At 33.7% G+C, this 15353-nt stretch overlaps 2 protein-coding genes across 2 annotated transcripts; both read right to left on the bottom strand.

Moving 5' to 3' along the window:
* Window positions 1–29: 29 nt before the first annotated feature.
* On the bottom strand, window positions 30–3166 carry LOC107641603 (Tetratricopeptide repeat (TPR)-like superfamily protein). The gene has a single exon (XM_016345085.3). It carries the CDS (start codon window positions 3031–3033, stop codon window positions 997–999), a length of 2037 nt encoding a protein of 678 aa, XP_016200571.1. The 5' UTR covers window positions 3034–3166; the 3' UTR covers window positions 30–996.
* A 329-nt stretch (window positions 3167–3495) lies between these two features.
* Window positions 3496–7987, bottom strand: LOC107642287 (RNA-binding KH domain-containing protein). Its single transcript, XM_016345592.3, has 7 exons — window positions 7131–7987; window positions 5959–6402; window positions 5504–5776; window positions 4843–5034; window positions 4689–4753; window positions 4144–4255; window positions 3496–4048 (listed from the first exon to the last, which is right to left on the bottom strand). Exons 1-7 carry the CDS (start codon window positions 7722–7724, stop codon window positions 3902–3904), a joined length of 1827 nt encoding a protein of 608 aa, XP_016201078.1. The 5' UTR covers window positions 7725–7987; the 3' UTR covers window positions 3496–3901.
* Between the last annotated feature and the right edge of the window lie 7366 nt (window positions 7988–15353).

Raw genomic sequence — 15353 nt, 5'->3', positions numbered from 1 at the left:
GTTTGTAATTGAGGAGTACAATTGAGTTTAGGTTATTGAAAAATTAAATCTAGTATTAGTGTATTGCGCAATTAAATACATTTAGTCATCCATAATATAGTTTCTGCTGACATTGAATGAGCATGCTTGATATTTATCTACACATAACCACAGTTTTGTCATACCATATAAGATTATTTTCACTCTAATTTTATTTTTCACATTTTAATTTCAGCTAATAAGGCCATTTATTAACTGTTTCTTGCTTGCTACATTATTAGGCTTGGTTTGGTAAAGCTTTTTGGAGAGGTGCTTGTGCTTTTAAAAAGCACAAGCACTTCATTTTGGGTTTGGTAAATTAAAAAACCCAAGTGCTTGTGCTTGCAGCTTTTAAAAGTTAGGGGTGCTTTTGAAAGCACCTAACAAGGAGCTTTTCAAAGTTGGCTTGTGCTTTTTTAAATTTAAAAGTCTAATATAACCTCATATGTTAACTAATTTTCAAATTTAATGCTTGCGTTTATGTCTATTATAGTATTTTTAAATTTTAAAGCTATTTTATCAAACGCAATTGTTGTTGCTTGTGTTTATTAAAAGCTATTTTTAATTTGATTTAACAAACATAAATGCTACAACTTTTATAAAGCCATCTTTTAAAAGTTAGCTTTTATAAGCTACTTTTGAAAAGTAAAAGCTTTACCAAACTAAGCCTTAGTGTAACACTAGATTTCAATGGCTTCTGCTACGTTTATTAACGGAAACACGACTATTATCGAACCATACATAGCCAGTCCCAAGCCCGGATAAAGGAGGAGGGTTGTGTTAGGTCTTCGGCAACCAACATAAAAATATAGCCGAACCCCCATGACATAGCCGCAACAGTCTTGTCAACCAATAGTTTCAATAGCTGTACTTACCAAGGTTTTCAGGTTACCAGCATAACTAACAACAGATACAAGCAGAGTCCATCCACAATGTGAGTTCTAGACTGCGGAGGGGCTAAGATATAACAAATGTGATTCACCAATAATCTTTGCAAGAACAAATTCCTCCTTTAAAATGATGAAATCTGTTGGCATCTCTAGCAATAATATCTCTCCCGGTGAGTAAAGAAACGAATTTTATCCAACTGTGACAGTCCCCACAAACTCTAAGATTCTTAAAAATCCTTATACTAGTTTTCCTACTACCAGTCTTCCACAAAGCAAAGGCTATGGCTAATTTTTCACTGTGATAATATAAAGAACTCAACTTCATCTTATCATCGTCCAAATGCTGCAACACAAATCTGGTATCTGGATTATAACCCAGAATTTTAACCTTTTCTACCAATTCATGCAAAGTATAAAAAATCTCGTGAGCTCTTGGGTGAGAAAAATCTCCAGCCATAAAAGTGTGAACCTCTCTATCTACATCAACCCAACTCATAGCAGGACTTTTCTTCAATTTCAAATCTCTTATTTTGCTTTTCATCTCAACTACCTGGTTCCATTTTCCAGCTGAAGCATAAAGATTCGTCAGGAGGACATGAGTTCCCCCATCCCCAGGAGCAAGCTCATGGATTTTTTTAATAATCTTTTCAGCCATCTCTACCTCGCCGTGAATCCTACAAGCGTTTAGCAGTGTCCTCCACAGTACCACATCTGGATTTCTCACTTCCTCTATCAACTTTGCAGCTTCTTCAACTCTCTTAGATCGTCCTAGCAAGTCAATCATGCCAGCAAAATGGTCTTTCGTCAACTCAATATTGTGGTTGTTCCTAATGGAGGAAAATATTTGACATCCTTCTTCAACTAACCCTGCATTTTTGCATGCCAAGAGAATGCTCGTATATGTCATACCATTAGGCTCATGTCCCAACTTTTTAATTCTTTCAAATAGCTGAAGTGCTTCTTGGCCAAATCCATTTTGAGAATAAGCATAGATCATTGAGTTGATAGATACTAAATCTAACTCCATCAACACCTCAAAAACAGACCTAGCCTTATCTATATATCCACATTTTCCATACAAATTAATCAGTGCAGCACCGACATACTTATTTCCTCCCACTCCTGTTTTCAGAGTTATGGCATGAACTTGTTCCCCTACTTCAAGCATTGCAAGGCTTGAACATGCCTGAAGAATACTAGATAACGTGAAAGGATTTGGATTCATCGAACAGCGCATCATCTCCCTGAATACTGAGACAGCAACCTCCTCCCTCCCATTTTGCACAAGACCCACTATAAAAGATGTCCAAGTTACCTGACTTGCATAAGCAAGATGATTAAAAACCTTCATAGAATCCTCAACCATGCCACATTTCGAATACATGGTAAGGAGTGAAGTCTGAGAAGCAACAACAGATTCCAGACCAGATTTAACAAGAAGACTATGAATCAACTGACCATTAACCAAATCCCCAAGATTACCACAACTTATCAATACACTAGCAAGAGTATATTCATTAGCCTTGACTCCCCTGTCAACCATGTCCTCAAAAACCTCCAAGGCCTCGCTATAAAAACCATGTTGAGAATAGCCTACAATCAATGCAGTGCATAAGACAACATCTTTATCTAAAACACGCTGAAAGACTAAACCGGCATCCCTTATTCTACCAAACTTGGCATACATATCGACTATAGCACTAGCAACAAACCCATCCAAGACCTCCAAACCCAAAACCACAGCCAACCCATGAGCCCTTTGGCCATGGCTCAAAACACCCATCTCTGCAAAGGCCTTCAAGATAGCAGAGAAAGTGTAAGCATCTGGCAGAGCACCCTCAACAAGCATGTTACCAAAGAGGTCAAGGGCTTCTCTGCTCCTGCCATGATTGATATGAGAAGAGATCATGGAATTCCAAGTCACTATGTGTCTGTTGGGCATTTCGTCGAACAGCTTGCGTGCATCATCAAGGCTGCCGCACTTAATGTAGCCATGAATAAGCTTGTGGCCACCAAAAGATAAGTACGAGGCACAGGATTTGATGACGTGGCTGTGAAGTGCTCTGAGGATTGTTAAGGATTTTGTGTGCGCGCATTGTGCAATCAGAGAATAATAAAAGTTCATATTTTCATGCTATACTTCATTATTTTGTTTTTTAGCAGAACATGCTATGAGTGAGGGTAAAGAAACGAAAAAGCCCAAAGTATTTTGTAGTTCAGTTCTCTACTCTTTGGAAATGAATCCTTCTAATTTTTTTCAATTCTGTATGATTTCTCATTATACACTTTTTAAGTAAGATTAAGAAAAAATATAAACAGATATTAAATAATAAAAAATTATACTTGACAAAATTGAGAGAATCCATTTCCTTTTTGTTTTATGTATCCTGTTACTGCTGTGATAGTTTATATTGAGTTAAGGCCACTTTGGTTTTTATGCATATATGCATGAATTACTTCGTTCATTTATGTTTTTAATTATTCAAAATAACAAAATAGTTTTTCTTTCATTGAACAGAAAATATTGTATCCTTGTCTCTTTTTTATCAGTAAAAATGGGCATCCAATTTTGTAAATAAAAAGAAAAGAAGATAAAGTTAAATTCTTATTGATAAGTCCTGGAGAAACATAATTTAATTAACAATGTTACAGACTTACAGTACCTAGCTTCCTCCACCTCTTAAAAAATTACACAAAAAAAGGAAAACAGAGGGAAAGGAGGGACAGAAAAATCACTAAATCAGAACAAGATCTGCGTTTCTAGTCTAAGGAGGTAAGCATCATTATCTTTTAAGAAAAGAGTGAATAAGAATAACCATTCCATCATATTCACAAGGTGAAGTTGGTCGTGTGATATTTTTCCTTCTTATGTTCTTTTTTTTTCTTTTTCTGGTTGTATATACACCACTTTATGGCACCTCTCTAAAGGGAAGCACCTGAGAAGTAAATGCATCTTTTTGCATCAGCTGATTTGAAACACTAAACACTATCTATCATTCTGGTCCTCTTTGCCCAGTTTGAATGAATGCCTGAAGTAAGCTCTGCGCCGCAAAGGTTTGATCCGGTGTCCCAGATATTACAACCCTGCCACCACTTTTACCAGCGCAAGGATCGTAAACTTGAACATCTGCCCCTGAAATCTGTTTTGAAAATATTAGGCGCCTGAGTACCAGCTTTGTTATAGGTAAAAAAAGTTATGATTGACCATGTCTTTCTAAAAGGAAAAACCACACACCTGTTTGATTCGATCCAAATTACCACCATCTTCGCCATAAACAGAACCAAAGACATGCTCAGAAACTACAATCTCCACGGTTGTGTTTGTCACGGTAGCAAGCAAGTTTGCTCTGCCAGATGATTTAATTCAGCAAAAGATGTGAGAGAAATATCAGAAGCCTGGTGCTATCTTAACAAAATAAGATATTTGTCTATCCATCAACATCAAATAATTAGGAACCAAAATCCTACATGTCAGAGACTTGTGGTATACCAGCTTAAGGTCTACTCTTTATTTTAATGCAAACTAAATTTTAAAAGATCAATTATATAGTCCATTTTACTACATTATTGATGATGTGCATATCTGCTTTGTATTCATCTTTTTTTATATAAAACTGATCATTAAATTTAAAGATAACTAACAAAAGCAACAGCTCTCTAATACTAAATTTTAGGCAATGAAATACACTTTTAAAGCATAGTGGAGTATAAGCAAGAAAATAGAGAAGGGTAAAGAACAAGACCGGAATAAACTTGTATTCTAAACTGCATTATACTGACCTCCCGCTTAAATCTGAATGTACCTCTCCATTTTTTGAGATTGTTTCAGCATGCACTGCAACATTCTGCACATATAAATACTCCTAAATGAGCCTTGGATCAACGAGAAAAATCTTGTATTGGAAACTTAGTTAATACAAGAGGTAAAGAGTACCTTTTGCAGAAACCTCCCAGAAGGGAAAGATCTTCCGTGGCCAAAATGATTACCCCTTGGAGGATCCTTGTTCGGTTTCCAACTGGATTTCATTCTTGATTCAGCAGGCACCTCGTTGGGTGAAAAATTATCCCTGATTATACAAGTGACTTTATATAGAGCATTTTGTACACATCTGTACGCACCAGTAATCTGCATGAAATCTCTCTCTCTAATCACAATCTTGTCATCTTGACTAGAAACATTAACAAACGAGAGCCAAAACAAGAAACTTGAGAGTCATAATGGTTCGGTGATGCAGCAAAATACGATATTTATGATCATCCCTGACCTATATTGGTTATAAGAATGATATTGTACACCAATCTCTAGGCAGATAGAATAAGTACAAGGAATATACTGTTTAAGTATACTTACAAGGCACATAACGGTTCTTGGAAAAAACTAACAGGATTTTTGGGGTATAGCACATTCCATTTTTATTTTACTAGAGCATGTTTACATAATCACATCACAACTTGTATTTATCATGAAACAATATCAGCCTATGGCAATACAGGATAACAACTTCATAGTTAGAGAACCACACTGTGCTAGGAAAAAGGCATAATCCCTTTAGATACTTCTCGAAACAATGTTCAATATACAAAAGTAACTTTACCTGCAATACAACATCATTATCTGTAGCAGTAGGAACTGACTCTCCATACAAAATTTGTATATCAGCACCAGTTAATTCTTTCAACTCTGAAATTACTTGACTTTCATTGCCACTCAAACAACTAACTGAACTTGATGTAATTAAAAGCCTCACAGTTACAGGTGACTCCATACTTGAGATGGAGAGAAAGCCCTTTTCAATGTGATCTTCAATAATTCTAGCAAAGACAAGAAAAACAGCATCTTGGGAAGGAGAATAACATGATTCAAGGTTCTGGAAAAACAAAAGTAAAGTCCAAATTAGCTACAAAAATTATGGCAAGTAACGTGTTTTCATGCAAATCTATAAAAATTCATGTTTATCTCTCCGTGCAAGATACATACAGATAACGAGCCCTGTAAATACCAATAGCATGGGTTATTAGTGGCACAGTGCAACTTTCTCATATGACTAACCTCTATAGCAGAAATGGTGACAATGCGTTCAGCAAACTCGCTTAAAGGAGCTGCAAAGATAATAGATGCACCTGTTTTGCTTTCTAGATTTCTGACTATAGCCCCTTTTTTGCCAATCACACTCCCGGCTACATTATTAGAGCAAAGCAGTCTGAACACAATTTCACGTTCGGTAACTTTTGTCTCATGGCTGGAAGCTCCATTAGACTTTGTTGTCCGTTTTGATGCATCGTAAGAGTCATAAATAGATAAACCTTCCATGGAGAGTAACCATGAATTAAGATGAGGGAAAAGGTCAGCATTCGGATCAAGAGACAATGTATCAGAAGAGCTAACAGTGGATGTGGCCACAGGTTGTGAAACTTTGTTCAATGGGGGACAATCTTGAAGACAGTAAGATACAGAAATCAGTGCTTTCTTTACAGCCAAAATCCCACCAGTTATCTGCCAATCAAACAAGTTCCCAAAAACAAGAAATAATTAAACAATCCTCCTCTAGGTACACTTATTAGTGAAATGTAGTCATTCATTTCAACACCAAATAACGTTATTCCGGAAAATATAAATTATTAAAAATAAATCACAAGCACAGAAGTGACTGAACTAGGTTTCAGTTTTCCATTTTGGCAACTTTTAATGTCTTAATCCTCACAAGGAACAGCACATATACTCTTACCAGTTAACATATCAAATGAGATGAAGAAGCAGAAAACACCAAAAGAGCTTTGCCGATATCAGAAGAGAAATAAAGTGATAATTGTCAATTTCACTGCTATAAATTCAGTATTGACATTTGGCAAGGTGAAAGATGAGATCCAATCTGTTCTCAATACTTAGACAGCTGGACATTCTAATTTTAGCAGATGGTGTCACATGCACACAATCTCTGAATCTCACGTTATAATTCCACTTATACTATCACATACACACTTTCATATGACTTCCATTCCAAATTAGGCAACAAAAAAAAATGGAAGATGCAAGCTACCTGAGAAACAAAATCTACCTAGACGTTGACCATTAACAGGAAATTTGAAATCTAAAACCCAACTGCCACCGCCACTCTTATCTATTTCACATCAACTAAGGTTCATTAACACCAAACAAAAGTTAGAAGCTTTATTTAAATTTCTAGATAACCCAATTGGAAAAAAAAAAAAAAAAGAACTCACCAGAAGTAACTCCTCATCTTTATCAGCACACTGTGGAGAGGGACAAACCCTAATCTTGGCACCACTATTGTTCCTAATTGTGCTTATGTTCTTTCCTCCTTTTCCAACGACCGCACCAATCTGAGAAGTGTGAGCCAGCAACTTGCACGTAACTTCTCCATTCACAACCCTATTGGGGTTGTTGAACCCTTTCTCCACTTCGAGCTCACAAATCCTCTCGAAAACTCTAAGAACAGCTTCTTGGGCGCTCGAAACATCGACCAAATCGACGTCCCCATCGGACAAGGCGACACCTTTCCGGGGTAAAACCGGCCCAATTACCAGTATGACCCGGTCGTCGGTGCCGGAGACTGAGTCCTCGCAGTGGATTTTGCAACCGGTGTCTCGTCGGAGCTGCGACACGATTGAACCGGAGCTCCCGATCAGGCCGCCAACGGTTGACGCGTGGCACACCAACCGGAATGCGATCTGCCCCTGGAGAACCTTGAAGACCGGCCGCTTGGTCCGGTTGTTCCGTTTCAGCTGCGCGTATTGGTGGTGGTGGTGGTTGTAGTCGGGTTCGACGGCGGCGGAAGCGGAGGTTGAGTCTTGCATTGCGTGGTGAAGCGTGATAAATCGGGTCGGGTTGTTGAGATCAACGACGGGCTTGATCTGGAATGAAGTAAAAGGTGCGAAAGGTTGTGGCTTTCATGGCGGGGAAGTAAAGGGGGGATTCGCGGGGTAAGTGGTGTGAGAATAATGGGGATTTTTCATTTTAGAGAGAGAAAATGAGTTCAGTGTGAGTAGCAGTAATGTGGAAGGAACGAGGAAATGCGGTTTTTTGTGGGTCGAAGGGGCGTGGACCGCTGTTTTTGTTCGTTTGTTTTGGTCCTTCGGCCTTTTTATTTGTTGAAAATTGAAATTGAGGTGAGGTTGTTTAATTTGTTATTCATGTTTTTTTCATGTGTTATCTTGGGACTTTATTTTTTTGTATATTGAAAAAATATTTGTGTAATACTCAATCATTGAATTTTATAATATTTTTTAAAATTGTGGGAATAGAATAATATGCCTCTTTATGTTGTCTTGTTTTTACAATTTTAAAAATCATCATAAAATTCAATGATTGAGTATTACACCAACATTTTTTCAATATACAAGAATAAGAGTCAAAGGTTGTGAGAATTTCTGGATTTTCGGTGCTATGATATGTCTATATCCAATTATCCATCCATAAATAACTATCCTTTCTTCTAAAAAATAGTAGTCAATTCAAATGAAAGCTCTCTTTTTGCAAAGTTAATTCATATGTTTTTTTTCATGATATAACTAATACGTGAGAGGCATATAAATTGGGATTCTTTCTGTTTCTTTTTTATTTTTTAGAAAAATGTTAGAGGACTAGTAATTAATCAGTAATATTTGCTAGACTTAAAAAGTTGGATTGATAACTAAAAATATTAATAAAAAATAATAAATTCTATTAGTTTTTAAATTTTTTATTTATTTAAAATACAAAAATAAAATTCTTTTATAAAAAGAGATTTAGAAATTTCTAATTATAATGAATGCATAAAAAACTGTATTCTATACTTTTTTTATTTTATTTTTTGTTTTAACAAATATTCTTAAGAGAATATTATATATTATCAATGAGATTTAACAATAATTATAAATTTTATATTATGTTTTTTAATTGTTATGTTGATTATCTTTCATATATCCATTGATTATATACAAAATGTTTCATTTATAAAGCACATGAGTACATGATTTAGAGTCCCTATCTTTGTATTATATACAAAATATTATATTTCTTTTTTTTGTATTTATTGTATTATATAAAAAATTATTGATAAAAATACGATTTGATACACATTAAAATATCCAACAATATATTTTTTTTTTTTTTATAAAATCAACAATATTGAGAATTTTACTTTGATTTTACAGATTTTAATCTTTTTATGAAAACCTTTGTTACTTATTTATTTTAAAAAATGTTTATTTAAAAAATTAAACACACATAATTTAATATAATATTTCTTAAAATTTAATGTAATTAAGGAGGCAAGTAAAAATAATAGAGTTAATAATCATTTTCGTCACTGAAACATACTTCGATCTCCATTTTCATCTTCGAATTTCCAACATTTGGTATTCAAATTTCAAACACACTCTCTTTCTAATCTTTATGTTAATAATCCTCACAGTACAATTAATTAATTAATCAATTTCTTCTCGTTGTTTTGTAATGATCTGTGAAGTTTAAGTTTGCTGAATTCTCCGGCCAGTCTTCCATGCAGCCATGTCTTCTGCAAGTAAGTATCCTTCGTCTTGTTATTCGCTATACAAAGTCCGAAACAAAGCATTCTTATGTCTTCGTAATTCAATTTTGGTGGTTTCAGCTTTTGTATCGTCAACTTTTTGGAATAGTATTCTGATTGCCCTGTCTGTAAAATACCCTTCTTCCCTCGAGGTACCCCTCCTCCTCTTACCCCCCTTTCTCTATCTTAAAGGTTCTCTATGTAATTTTGGCTATTTTGTATGAAGAGATTCGCCCTAGTCCTCGTTTGCTCAACTTGGTGAACATTTACAAAGGAATGGAACGCTCTTCCAGTATGAACTTATTCCTCACCCAGAATTCGCACTACTCTAAGTTTTCAGGTTAGCTGTTCCCACCTGTTTTTATCCATGTATAGCTTCACCCACTTCCAAATTATTATGGCTTGTATTCAAGTTTTGCGTTATGCACTATTTTATTGATGGAAAAGTATAGGTAAACAATGAAAATATTAAACAATGTAAACAATAGATATATCGGATGTTTATTTTACTAGTGTACGGATGGTTATTTTAATATTAAAATTTGGAGGGTTAATTTGGAGATGTAGTGTGTTTTTATTTGATTGGTGATTGTTCATATTGTTCAACAAAGTCATTGTCCCCCTAGCATTTCCCTTTATTGATTGATTTGGTGTGTTGTAATAAGCATATGCCTGTATGGGTTTATAGGTTTAAGTTCTAGCTTTGTTTAAAATATAGGAATGTGATGTCATGTATGGATTATACTATGCATTTATGTCCTCCTTTTTATACTTTATTGACATTTATTTACCTGGCAGATGAAGAAACGCAATGTCAAGTTGATGCTGACTGTGGTAAAGAGGATGCTTATGATGAGAAGAGTTCCGATACCTCCATGTCGGAGGGATCAGAATCGCAACCTGCTACAACAACTGCAGTAGAAACTAGCTCCTCAAGACCTATTACGAGACCACGTGGAAGACCTCCGAAACGTCAAGCGTACGAAGGTCGCGGGCGGCCTAGGAAGTGGCCGCATGCCAAGGATGAAAGCGTTAGGGTTCCGCCTCTTGTCGTCCCAGGTGCCGTAGGCGGTGGTTCTGAAATTTCCGGTAGTCCACTAAGGTAGGAGGAGTTCTGATTTTTGCTGGTTTTTTCCAATTTCTGGTTTTCTGGTAATCTAAATCTTTGATGTTTCTAGTTTAGAGTTTCTGATTTTCTAGTTCAGTAATAATGTTTGCTTCTTGTCTGATTATACTGAAATTATATAGTTTGTGTGTGATTGACTTGGTTATGAGTAATTGACTTGATTAAGAACTTAATTAAAAAGCTATTGTTAGATATTTTTCTTTCAACAATTGCCACATTGTTCCTCAATTAAGCCATTTTTGAAATCTTGTGGCTAATTTTAGTGTAAATATAGTATTTTTTGTTTCAGAAATCTCCATAAAATTCAGCCACAAATAATTAAAAATTTTAGTAGTGGAAGAAGAAAGTTTATTGCGGTGAAGTTTGCTAATAATGCACAGATGGAGAAGATTTTTTAAGATTTGAAAGATTTTCTGAAGAGTAATTATGTGTGATCCATTCTCAATTAGAATAAGTGATTCTTGTTAACGATTCTTGTTGAACTTATTAGGTGAAATGTCGTAATTCACAAGTTATTATTAGATTCTGACTTTTCAAATTATTGCTTCATAAATTTTCAAGTTAATATTAGATACTGAATTTTCAAGTTAATATTTGATGAGTTCAATATGCCAAATTCATAGTTTTCTACCATCTATGTTATTAGCATGTTGTTATTCCCATCTATATTAATGCTTTGTATGGAATTATGACAATATACCGTTTTAGTTGTTTTGAAAACCTTGTTGAATCAGATTTTACAGTTGTTTTATTTGTAATTAAGTAAAGAATAGAAGAATTTTTCAAAACAGCCAATCTAATTTCAAGAATTCAATGTTAATAAACTAGCCAATCTAATTCATTCATATACTTGCTTTTCCAACATGTTCACAAATACAAAAAAATACTCCTACTACAATTTAAAACCCAACACTATAACTTAATTTGTAATTCCTTTTACTTCCAAGAGTTTTTGTGATGCATAAGCTATGTATCCACTAGCTTTTTCACTTGTATAACATTAGCTTCCTTGGCTTTCTCACTGGTGTGCTCAATGAAGTTTAGATGTCTCGGAATAGATGATAGCATATGTAGTAGATCTGTTCAGCAAAAGAGATGAAATAAATTTAACTTCAATTCTAATCCACAACAGCTTGAAGTTTGATTGTAGGATTTCAGCAAAAGAGAATACAAAAGTATAATAGTTAAACAGAACAGAAGTAAAAAAAATATAATGTGCATAAAGAGTTTAGATATTTTAGTAAATATCACTCAATCACAATGGACTTTTTTACAGCTTCACCCCTGTTACAACAAAGAAACCAAAGAAGGACTGCATAATTAGCAATTGAAGGATAAAAATAGTGTATGCATAATTAAGCTACTTCATTTTTTAGTTTTAATATTCAAATGCCATATTGTGTTTTGCATGTTAGGTTAAAATTAACACTTAATTATTCTATAGCTGTTAAAATTAGCATTCAACAATATAGAAAAAATAATAATAAACAAATCGTAGATAAAACATACAGCAATTCAGTATCATGTTTGTTGGTCCAGAGATTGATACTAAAATTTCAGTTTCTATCTCCAAATTTTTAGTATTTCAATACCTCCAAAAAGTGGGGACACATGGGATTGAAATTTTTAGAGACGAGGACTGAAATTTTAATAATATTTTATACTTAAAATACCCACATTTCAATTAATTAATTCCAATTTTACCCTTTGTACAAATTAAATTAGAACTTCATTCTTATTTCAGTTTCTGTCTCTCACTTTACACCAAACACAATACTAAGACTTATTTTAGTCTCTATCTCTTAGTTTTTGTCTCTCAATCTCTGTTAGAGACTGAAATAAGTTTCAGTATTGTATTTGGTGTAAAGTGAGACAAAGAGACTGAAATAAGAATGAAGCTCTAATTTAATTTGTACAAAGGATAAAGTTGGAATTAATTAATTGAAATGAGAGTATTTTAGGTATAAAATGTTATTTCAATCTTTGTCTCCAAAAATTTCAGTCCCCCGTGTTCCTACTTTTTGGAGGTACTGAAATTTTAGAAATAGAGATTAAAATTTTAATTTCAGTCTCTAAACTAACAAATACGATACTGAATCATAATCTCTCAATCTCCATTTCAATACCTCAAAACAAATGCTCAATGCTTTGCGATGAATTAATTAACTGAGATGTAGCATATAACATATACACATGATCATGTTGACATCAAGGATGAGAAAGGAAATACATGGCATGATAAAGGTCATATGAAGATACATGATGAGTAAAATATGCCTTAACAAATTTTTATTCCGTGAATAAGCTAAAATTAGGGCAAATTATCTAAATAAAATGTTTGGATTTTATTAGAATGTAACTTTTGAACATTGTAGACAGAAATGTAATTTTTATATTTTTATGAAACCGCGAAAGGGTATAGTGAATTTTGGATTGAACATAGACTGCTACAGCGTGTAGCAATTTATGTTGAGATGCGTGTGAGGAGAAACCGCTACACTCATATAGCAGTTTCTGAACGAATTAAATAATGAAAAAATTGCGGCACTCCTATAACGGTTTCTTCACAAATGACACATTACAAAAACTGTAGTACCTCTATAGCGATTTATATATGCCCATAAATTTGTCGGACCCAGTAGCGGATTCTTCACTTCAATTAAAACCAAAAGTTTTAGAGAGAGAAGTTGTTTGTTTAGAGAGAGAGAGTTGTGGATTGAGAGTATGGGTGTTCATGGGTTAGGTAAAATCGGGTTTGATGTGACTCAAATTCGACCCGAAATATATACCGGACCTATTTGTTAGACCCGAATCCAACTATAGACCCGATGAAACCTACACACTTTCGGGTCACGATTATACCGGGTAAAAATTGGGTGAAAACCGAGCCGTTAACATTACTTACTTTCTTGTAAGCTAGCATGTGAAAATATTCAAATTTCCAAGACTCCAACCATTATTTGACATGGTAAAATTCACTTAGAAAAATATAACAAGAACCAACAATTTCCTAAAATTAAAGCATAACCACAATCAATACTAATATTGTCTAATAACACCAAATATTTAAATCAATACAAATAACACAATATTATGCATTAGTCTAAAATCTTATGCATTTTAAACATAAAACATTAACTTATAGTCTTATAATGACTAATAATACAAAATATTAAGGTTTAGAATACTTAAATTCTACATAAGAATAGCCATCATCCATCACTAATAACACAAAATATTAATTGTGTATGATGACCGGCCCACCGGGTCGAGTTCGGGTGACCCGAGCTATGGTCCGGACCCGACCCGAAATAATGACCGGGTCTATTTTTGAGACCCTTATCCGACCCTGAACGCAGTGAAATCACACCAAATTAGCCCCTAAAAAATTCGGAGCCGGACTATGAACACCCCTAATTGAGAGAAAGAGGAAAAGGTTTGGAGAGGATTTGACCACTTGAAATCCCTAAGGCGCCATTTTCAAGTGGGACCATGGCGGACGAAGGCAGCTTGTATCGACTCAACGATGTTGCTCACATTGTCGGTGGCATTCATGAAGAGGTAAGTTTTTTTTTTAGTTGTTAAATTTTATAACATAATATATAATATTTAGGATGCAGAAATTAAAATACAGAATTTAAGATTTGTAACTTAGTATTTAAAATTTAAGATTTAAAATTAAGGATACAGTGTTTAAGATTTATTTTAAATGTTGAATGTTTATCCTTTAGTAATTGAGATTTAGAATTCAAATTTTAAATATAGTGTTTAAGGTTTGTAGGTTCAACTTTTAAATATAGTATTTAAAAATTAAGATTTAAAATTTAAAATTGTGAAATTTTAAAATTAGAAATTTTGTAGTTTATCATTTGAAATATAAGACTTAAATTTTAGAAATAGAATAAGGTTCGTAGTTTATTATTTGAAATTTAAGATTTAAGTCTTAAATTTTAAATTTTAAAATCTAGGACTCATAAATTTAAAAATTGGCAATTTTAACTTGTTTTAAAGTATATTAAGATTTGTTTCAAAATTTTATGTAAAAATTTATACGCATTATTTCTCTATTTTAATAAAACTAACTTGAAAATAATGTTAAGAGAACTATATCTAAACGATTAGTTAAGTCGTAGTTTTTTTTATTAGATTATAAATTATGGTTTAGATTTGTAAGTATTAGAATTTAATTTGGGTGTGGTTATTTTTCTCACATCATGCATCCAAGTAGGTGTATTTATAGCTAGACTTTAAATTTTTTTCAATTTTTTTTTTACTATTAAGTATTAAATAATATAAATTACCAAAAAATATATATAATTTCTAAGATATAGAAAAATTATAATTTTTAAATTAACAAACATTAAAGTTTGTATAATTATAAACGTGTAATAAACATAATCATAAACTAAGTTTTTGAAACAAAATAATAAAACCAATATTGTCCAGAGTAAAATAAATATTATCCAAAATATATAATTAAACATCTATAAGTTTAGAATACAATCAATCAAACGTAAAACATAATCCAAAACACTAAATTAGAACATCTTCAAACAAATCCTAAGCCCACCGGGGAATCCCACCAAAGTTCACGGTTTAAGCAGTGCGGGTTAGGCGGGCTTTTGATGTGTGACTATTTCAATTTTTCATCCCGACCCGCTTTGTTGGCGGGTTACGCAGGCCGGTCCGGCAAGTTTAGGCTTGTTTGCTACCCCTATTTACGGGAGTGGATCTTCTCCGGTGGAAAAAAAAACTGGATGATGTCCAGTGTTTAATCTAACCCTTCATTGC

Source organism: Arachis ipaensis, chromosome B5 (genome assembly GCF_059453495.1).
Source record: "Arachis ipaensis isolate K30076 ecotype BB chromosome B5, ASM5945349v1, whole genome shotgun sequence".
In the NCBI taxonomy this organism is placed as follows: Eukaryota; Viridiplantae; Streptophyta; class Magnoliopsida; order Fabales; family Fabaceae; genus Arachis; species Arachis ipaensis.
This window is presented reverse-complemented; position numbering and strand designations above follow the sequence as displayed.

Bases quoted from the DNA above. Each gene is read 5' to 3' on its own strand.
- LOC107641603 (XM_016345085.3), bottom strand. From the start codon at position 3,033: ATGAACTTTTATTATTCTCTGATTGCACAATGCGCGCACACAAAATCC.
- LOC107642287 (XM_016345592.3), bottom strand. From the start codon at position 7,724: ATGCAAGACTCAACCTCCGCTTCCGCCGCCGTCGAACCCGACTACAAC. The intron at 5,035-5,503 runs GTAAAGTTACTT...GATTTCATGCAG, and splicing joins ATAATGATGTTGTATTGCAG to ATTACTGGTGCGTACAGATG. The intron at 4,754-4,842 runs GTACTCTTTACC...TTATATGTGCAG, and splicing joins CTGGGAGGTTTCTGCAAAAG to AATGTTGCAGTGCATGCTGA.